The 8,565-nt window shown below is 49.8% G+C and overlaps 1 protein-coding gene across 2 annotated transcripts; it reads right to left on the bottom strand.

Annotated features, from left to right (window-relative positions):
• On the bottom strand, positions 1 to 8,563 carry GPX2 (glutathione peroxidase 2). Of its 2 annotated transcripts, XM_054567434.1 has the most exons (5): positions 8,397 to 8,563; positions 4,143 to 4,329; positions 3,612 to 3,666; positions 2,985 to 3,281; positions 1 to 675 (listed from the first exon to the last, which is right to left on the bottom strand). In XM_054567434.1, exons 4-5 carry the CDS (start codon positions 3,204 to 3,206, stop codon positions 325 to 327), a joined length of 573 nt encoding a protein of 190 aa, XP_054423409.1. In that variant the 5' UTR covers positions 3,207 to 3,281; positions 3,612 to 3,666; positions 4,143 to 4,329; positions 8,397 to 8,563; the 3' UTR covers positions 1 to 324. The 2 variants fall into 2 exon arrangements, with proteins under 2 accessions (XP_054423409.1, XP_054423410.1); XM_054567435.1 differs by lacking the exon at positions 4,143 to 4,329.
• Between the last annotated feature and the right edge of the window lie 2 nt (positions 8,564 to 8,565).

Raw genomic sequence — 8,565 nt, 5'->3', positions numbered from 1 at the left:
TTTATTGGACTCAGCTAGGAGGCTGGCTGGGGGCCCTTCACGAGTCTCAGACACCGTCCACACAGGTTTAGGAAGGTGCCATCATTCTGTGAAGGCCCGGAGCCCACCCACGCGCTGGAGGCCCACGTTGAAATCCCCAACCAGAAGACTGGGAAAGAGAGAAGGGATACAGGCAGACGGGAAAGGCAAGGCACTTCAGTGAAGGGGACTGATCTCAAGGGAAAGCTTAGGGCCAGTAGTGACTCCTGAGGGCACACTGGATCCTCAGGAAAGATTCTTAGGGGCTGGATGGAGTAGGAGACCTGTGTGCAAAGCAGCTCGCGTCTATATGGCAACTTTGAGGAGGCGCTTGATGTCGGGCTCAATGTTGATGGTGGGGTAGGTGCGGCTGTAGCGTCGGAAGGGCTCCCCCTCCGGCCCGATAAGGAACTTCTCAAAGTTCCAGGACACATCGGAGCGGCGCACTGGGCTCCAAATGATGTACTTGGGGTCGCTCATGAGAGAAAATGGGTCATCGTAAGGGTAGGGGAGTTTGTCCTTCAGGTAGGCGAAGACAGGATGCTCATTCTGACCATTCACCTCACACTTCTGGACAAGGGTAAAGGTGGGCTGGAATCCACCCCCAGGGCGGACATACTTGAGACTGTTCAGGATCTCCTCATTCTGACAGTTCTCCTGGGGGAGGAAAAAGAGAAAGAGCATGGAGAAGGGGAGAGGGAAATGGGTTCACAACATGCAAATCTTTCGCCTCCTATGTGATCACTTCCCAGGATCATTCTTTTCTACAGATCCTTTTTTCCCTTCTCTGTTCCTTTTCTTCCTTCCTTTATTTGCTTTGCCCTACTCTTGACTTCAGAGTTTTCCCTCTCACAGCTACTGATGTTTTCTGCTAGGCCATTTCTGAAAGTTTTTTCAGTTCCTAGCTTGGTTGTTCTTCTACTGACAGATTTAGCATTTTTGATCTGTTGCTTCTCTCTCCAATCTACCCTGAGCAGTTCTTAAGGGATCTCTCTGAGGCTTCAAGGCACCTTAGGTTCAGAGCAGTAGAAAGGGAATGGAGGCTCAGGTCATACTGCCTAGAACCCTCCTTTGACTTCCCTAGCTACACACACCGACACACACACATCCCGCTACCACCTTGCCTTTCCCTCTGTCCTGGTTTTGCCTTTGTTGCTTCAATTTACACGTGAGCATTGAGGCCTTTGGCTCTGCCCTTCTCAGCTCCTCACACTAAGGGTGAAATCGAGGCCTAGGGGAATGGGATTTATAGCTTCTTGCTTTCATCTTGCCTTGTCCTACACCTGAAGTGCAAGTAGGGGGAAGCTTTTATGAAGGAAGTCATTTTCAGGTGCCACAAAGGCAAAATGAGTTAGAGACATCAATGAATATATTCTAAATGTAATTACTTAGTGACTAACAGGGGTGAATTAAACAGGATAGAGGGTATAGGGTTCTAGAATAGGCCGGGGAAAGGAAAGGAAATTAGGGAAATTAAGTGCTTGAGGGCTAAAGGTTGTGAATATGTAATTATCATTCCTTTCACTTCTAGACTGCTATTCCAAGACTTCTGCCCTTCACACTCACTCTGCTCAGCTATGAATGTTTTAGCCTGAACCTGTCACCTGTCTTTCCCTCCCCACTGCCATCACTGATCTGTCCCCATCAGCATTCCCCACCCATGACATCCCCCAAGGGCCCACAGAAACCTTCATTTTCCACCCCCCTCCAAGTCTAAGAGTCAGATATCTCCCTCTGGGAGAAAGTTCCTGCTTCTGGCCTACTAGGACCAATCAGTACAGTCGGTTCTAGGTCATCGTGACATCTTGAGCCCAGAGTTGATCTGTATTAGACTTCTTATCTCTAGCGCAAATGGCTGTCTGTCTACTGGTAGGTTATGGACTCCCTGCAGCAACTAGCTAGCCTGAAGTGATGTAAGGCTGGGGGTGTCTGCAGGGCCAGACAGACATCTAAAGGGGTTCTGCCCTTTCTAGCTCTCCTGCTTTGGCCAAGCCTAGAAACAAACTGAGACAGGGAAGGAACAGTCAGAGGCCAGCAATGGTTTGGGCTCAGGTGTGTCACAGCCAGGACACTTCAGCCTTCCTGATGTATCCCTGCTCACCTCTTCCTTCTCTTCATGCCATTGTGAACAGAACTAAGGGGGTTATAAGAGGATTCAGTTGAGGACATCCTTCCTGCTTGCACTGTTAAAATAATACGTGAAAATAAAGAATCCCTAAAAGATAACTTGACACGTGTGGGCTGAAGATCTAGAACAACTTGACCCAGTAATCAGAGACAGAGGGGTGCAGGTGGTGCCCAGGGACACACGCACACTGCACACCCTTAGCTTTCCCCCAAATTCACTCTCCACTTGGCTGATTTCAAACAAACAAAACCCTTCAATCCTAAATAATAAAGTTGCTTGCATTTGCATAACTTTATATCTTTCAAGTTGCTTTTGTTTATATTACCTTCAAAGCCTCACAATAATCCTGTGAGATGAGTGGTATTATCCCTAATGTACAGATGAGGAAACTAAAACAGAAAAATTGAGTGACTCTTCCTAGGGCACAGAGCCATTACATAACAGAGCCAATGCTAGCTAGAACTAAGGCCTAATGAATCAGTTCAACCCTCTTCTGATTCTTGATCTTCTATTTCCTCCATTCATTTATTCAGCAAATAGCCCTTGAGTGTCTTCTGACCCAAGGCACTGATGACACAACAGAGAGAAAAACTGACCTGGTACCAGCCCTCATGGAGTATAGGGGGAAGACAATAAAAAAAAATCCACACCCTCAGTCTTTGATCACAGACAGTTAGAATCCATATGTACTTCCCCTTGGTAGGCACAGGTACTAAAGACCTAGATTAACAAAACACACACCAGGATTCCAGACACTCCAACATGCATACTCTTTCTTCCCTCCCCTTAGCCTACTAGACCACCCAACTCCTTGAGTGCAATTCAAGGGACCCCTCACCTGATGTCCAAATTGGTTGCAAGGAAAGCCAAGAACCACCAGGCGCCTGGGATAGCGGCATTGCAGCTCGTTGAGCTGGGTGAAGTCCCGAGTGGTTGTGCCTCAGAGCGATGCTACATTCTCAATCAGCACTGCCCTGCCTCGGAATGTGTTGAAATCTACCTTCTCCCCATCCACGCTGACAGCAGAAAGGTCGTAGAACGACTTGGCAATGTAAGCCATGGTGAAAGTGCAGGGTGAGCCTGGCGGAGTGGCGCACTTAAGGACCTATTAAAGGGGTGGGGAGGGAGGAGGAGCCTGAAAGGACAGGAAGGATCTCGCTCACAATGGGCCTTTGAGCATCCCCAGGATGACTTAGCAAAAACAGTCACCGACCTGCAAGAGTTGTTTGAACAAGGAGGCTGCTCCTATTTACGGACTGAACAAAGCCACCTCCCTGCCCCACCCTGCTGGCAACCTGGGAAGGACCAATTTGATATCTATGAGCAGACATGAATAATTCACTGCTTGCTGGAAACCAGAGCCCCAAAGGTCGCCAGGGAGGAAAAAAGGGAGGGAGGGACACAGGATTGACTCTTACTAGCCCCAACAAGTTGTTTTCCCAGGGTGCAGACGTTTATTGAGTACCTGCTGAGTGCCAAGCTCTGAACTGTGCAACGGAGAGGTCAGAGTCTGCCGAGATCTGAAAGAGGAGGAAGAGAATTGGGACGCATGTCCCCTTGATTCAGGCTACAACTGAAATATACATGTTACTGTTCTCTCTGGCTGTTGCTTTCTGGCTTTGGCTCCATAGGAGTCAAAGGGACCCCTGGGGGAACAGTGTGTGATTTTATGAAACAATGGCTTTCAGGCCTCAGCCTGCACCAGGCTGAAGAGATGAAGTGTGTTTGTCTTGCAAATTCCTTTGCTGAGTGATGCTGCTTGTGCTCAGGAGCACTTCTACCCCTGCCTCTGCCTCTGCCCCTGCACTGTGCCATCTCCCCTTCTACTCCCCTGTCAGGCGTATTCCACAGAAGTCTGGAGGCCTTGCTAGAAATACATAGTAGAGATTTATTCAAAGGTTTTGGAGTTTGCAAATGGAACACAGCTAGGCAAAAACCCAGAAGTGTTCCAAAGAAGAAAGAAAAGTTAAAAAATCTTTTAGGAAAAAGTACACACTTGAGAATGATCAGTCCTGCATTCTTAGCCCTAAGATGGGTCCAGAGCAGTTAGCAGTCAGGTGTCAAGCAGTGAGGATGACAGATGCCAGGTGGTCTGGAAGGCAGGTACCAGGAGGTCAGGTCAGGCCCTGGTGGTCTGGATAATGGATGTCAGGTGGATGCATGTGTGGGTCTCCGAGGGTTACCTGCAGGTCCAGATGTATATACAGGACTAGGAAGTTCAAAGAAGGCTAAGTTCCCAGGTTAATTAGAGTAAGAATGGAGTCATTCCTCATGCCTCAACTTCCATACCGTTAATAATTTTAGCAGCTTGGTTAAAATAGACTTCACTTTATATATTCTCTATTATGACTTTCTCTTTACCGGATACCTCACTTCCACGGGGTCATGAGGAAGCAGTCTGCTGTGGCCAGGGCAAGGGTGACTCCTGTCACATAGCAGGTGGGGGAATTCAGAGGGCATGAGCCACAACTACCTCTTTTCAAAGGCTCAGTCCCTAAGACTTCCCAGAGGGTTTGTGCCGGTAATTCCCCTGCAGAAGGAAGTACACAGGGAGTCAAACGGCTGGGTTCTAGACCCAGCCAGCCCCCTCTGATGTTTTCAACACCAGCTGCGCAGAGTGTTGCAGGCCACCTGGGGTCCTGCTAAGGGTTGCATGGTGTGAGCACACCCTGGAAGCCCGCAGAAACTACTAGAAAGACCTAATGCTTTACTTTATCCCTCTAAGTACCTACCAACTCAACAAATCACTTTTTAAAAATGCCTGGATTTCTCCATCAGTGAAACTGGCAATTAGCCTTTACCTGGCTTTGGGATTTTAGAGTGAAATTTCAATAACAGTGCAAATGTTTACTAGAGACTGTCTTTGCCGGTACATGCCCATGGGGAACAGTCTCCTAGAACAAAGAATAAATGAGGCTGGCAGCAGCTGGGCTGGAGAGTCTGTTCTATTGAGAAGACAGAGACTTACTTGCCAGGAAATGCCCAGCTTTTCTCTTTTGTAGCCTGTCCCACGGTTGCTTACAGCATGTGGGAACCCATGCATCTCACTAAAAACAAGTCTCCATTATCTACGTGGGAATGGAACCTTTGGTCAGTAAGACGAGGTAGCAGGAAATGCAGCATGAAATATGTCCCTTGCTGAGGCTAGGTAGAATTCCCAGAAGCAGCCCATAAATGTCCCTACAAAGCCACTGAGTCAGAGGACTTGACCTTGATGGCGGGCTAAACTTTAACATGAACGTTCCAGATTTACGTGCATGCCTCGCATTTTCCCAGAACTCTCTGGACTTCCAGACACGACTTACTGGCTGCCCTTCTATGACCCCTCTTGGGAAGGCCATGGAAGTTCCTGAGCTGAGGAGTGGGGGTCCCCCCTCCTTTAGGTACATACCATCCACTTTCTCCAGGAATGGCTCAAGACCCTTTCAGTCACCCAGGTTATCACCTTTCACGACTGAAAAAAAATTGATGAGGCTTTCCTAAAAGTCCTCTTGTCCAACTTTACCTCAAAAACAGCCCACTTTCCAGAAGCTTACAACTCTGTGACATGCACTAAGTGCTTGAGTCCCATAGCTTTCCACAAGGACACTTGTTCTGGAAACTGCACAGGCTTAGCAGGTGGAAAGCTTAGGGCAGTGGTTTGCAACTCTGGCTGCAAATGAGAATTGCTTATAGAGACTTTTCTAAATAGAGATGGCAAAGTTTTCCACTCCAGAAATTTCAATTCACTGGTCTCTAGCCACGACTCTGCCGCTGTTACTTGGGGCCGTTAGTCACCTGTTTCCTTATCTGTTGAACCAAGATAATCACCTTCCTTATCTCACACAGGTATAATTGGTGGGATGGAGGAAATAAAGCATTACAAGCACTGTGTAAGCTGGAAGGCCTAGGTTAAGATCTTGGACTATTGCCTGGACTTGTTTAACTCCTTCCTTCATCAATTGATCTTTAACCTCAAATATTCTCTGCCTCTTCCACCAACGCTGTATCTCAAATGCTGTATAGCATTCAATGTCTACCACCACCCCCATGCCCCTAAGATTCCAGCCTGCCTTGCTCCCCTGGAGTATTCAGTCACACGGCTGAGGGGAACTTCTGAAAGATGACTGAATTCCTCCTCATGCCTTCAGAAAGCCTGTCCCTGTTCCATCTGACAGATGAGAACCTTCTCGGCCTTAAAGACTCCCAGGGACATCGATATCCATCATCTCAATGATTTTGCTCAGTCTTATTTCTGCAATGTAAGCCCATCGCAGAGCAAGGGGGGCTTTGCATGGGGCTCCCCAGCAGGTGGCGTTAGGAAAGGTATAAAACAGAGGACGTTTGTCACACCCACTGTCATTCTGCTGCCATTGTTTTCCTTTAACTGCCAGGGTTTGAGTGAGACCTACTCCCAGGGACTCATAGAGGCAGCCATACCTGTGGTTTGAAATATTCTTTATTTTGTAAACATCTGTGTTTAAAATAGATGAACCCTGCTCACAATTCATATACTGGACCCAAGACACAGTACACAAAGTTCACCCGTCGCAGGGAGATGGTGGGGGCTCAGGAGCAGGCGGAGGGCCTGGGGCTGGGCTGAGTCTCAGGACAGCAGGTGCAGAGGTGGTGAGGAGTAAACAGGCAGGAGCACCTGCTCAACAGTCTGGGCCTAATGCCAGACCCCAGGCCGCCTCGGGGACTGGAGAAGTTAGGGGTGATGGCCGACTCTGGGACCTGTTGAGTGTAACTGCACCTAACAGCCCAGCCCTCCTCCAGGTTGCAGGCCTTCCCCAGCCGTGGTCCTAGAGTGGGGCCAATCAGGCCACAGACTCACGACCCCTTGTTTTTCCTTCCTGAACCCCTAGGGCACAGTTAAAACAGAGTTCCTCTGTCCTGAGAGGGTAGGAGAAAGGTGGCGGGGCTCTGCCTGATCTTCAGGGAGAGCTGCAATACTGATGTACAGGTTGAAGCCAAAGCGTGTGACTTCCCTTTTCTGAAGTCGGGGTTGAGGGCTGGCGTTGCCGACCTCCCCACCCCCAGGGTGATGCTGCTTGTGTCCTGACAACTGGGGGGTCCTCCAGGAAGCACCCATAGCCGTGGCCCTAGCCAGGACTGCATCCTGGAGTCTTCTCTCTGCCGTTCTGACTTACAGCTTTTCCTGCCCTTCTTTTCCTTCCGCTATGCCACCTACCCCTTGTCCCTCCATCCTCAGCTACCATCTCCTGGTTTAATGAGAGTCTGGAGGGATGGTTTGGTGATTTTATCCCCCAACTTTTTTGGAGTAAAGGAGTGGGACTCTTAATCCTTCATGTAGGTGTGCCCTGGGTTTTGGTCCTTAGTTGGTGAATGCTCAATGCCCAGTGATTTTTTTTGTAGCTCTAGCCCCAGCCATGCTGTGCAGCCTAATACGTAGCTTAAGAATGATCCTCCTACTGAGGAAGGTGGGGAGGAGCCCTTCTAGGGCTGGTAACTCACTTATTTCTCCCGTGGGCCATATTGGGTTAAAAACCTTCTTCCTGAACAAAGAGCTCTGGAGGAGCCCTGTTCCCTCCACCGGCAGCCACAGCGCCCACAGGGCGGTTGGCAGACCCTCAAGGCTCCTCCTCAGGAACTAGAGGGGTGAGAAGAGCACTCTGTCTTGCAGGCTGAAGAGAGCAGCACCAAGCAGGGCCTGCTTCCTTTTCCCCCATGAAGTCCCCGCTCTTCTGCCACAAACTTTGGGTCTCAGGAAAGCCTTGGGCCGAAGGCTGGGTCCTGTGAAGGCCTCACTTCCCACCTGCCAGGGAGTCAGTGGAACTGCTCTTCTTAGACAAGAACTGGAAAGTGGGGCCCAGAGAGCCCACATTCCCTTTGGTTTGCAAACTGCTGTCCCTGGCCTGCTCACCCTTGCTCTTAGCTTGATACATAGTAACTAGTCCTTCATTTCCAAAAGCTCCTCTTTCTGGATTGGCTTGTCAGTCACTCCCTCGGGGCTCTCCTTGCTGCCCCAGTGCCCCCAGGCTTTGGTTCCCGTCTTTAAATTCAAGAGCCCAGGTGGGGAGAAACTGTGTACACACTGCATGGGAGGTAGAGAATGGAGGCGATTTTTATCCCTGCCACCCCTCATTGTTTTTGTTGTCTTCTCTGAAGCACCTGCCTCCAAGCTCAGGTCCCCAAGAGGCAGGCGGGCAGGCAGGCAAGCCAGGCCAGAGCTGGAGCGGAAGGGGGCCGGGCAGGGAGAGGTAGCGCAGCCCCAGGCTAAGGGCCACGTTCGGTGTTTCCTTCCTACCTTGATGTTCCACTTTCCCAGATCACAGGCGAGGCAGGCCGATGGCACAAAAAGGGACGGTGGGGAGGAGAAGGTGGGAAGAGGCACCCCATCGCCTTTGGCCCACTCACAAAGCAGGGCGAGGGTTCTCCCAGGAGCAGAGATGGAACATCCCCGTGAGCCTGAGCCC

The sequence above is a fragment of the Pteronotus mesoamericanus genome, unplaced genomic scaffold, assembly GCF_021234165.1.
Source record: "Pteronotus mesoamericanus isolate MK-2021 breed Mesoamerican mustached bat unplaced genomic scaffold, CSHL_Meso_final contig_182, whole genome shotgun sequence".
Classification (NCBI taxonomy): domain Eukaryota; kingdom Metazoa; phylum Chordata; class Mammalia; order Chiroptera; family Mormoopidae; genus Pteronotus; species Pteronotus mesoamericanus.
This window is presented reverse-complemented; position numbering and strand designations above follow the sequence as displayed.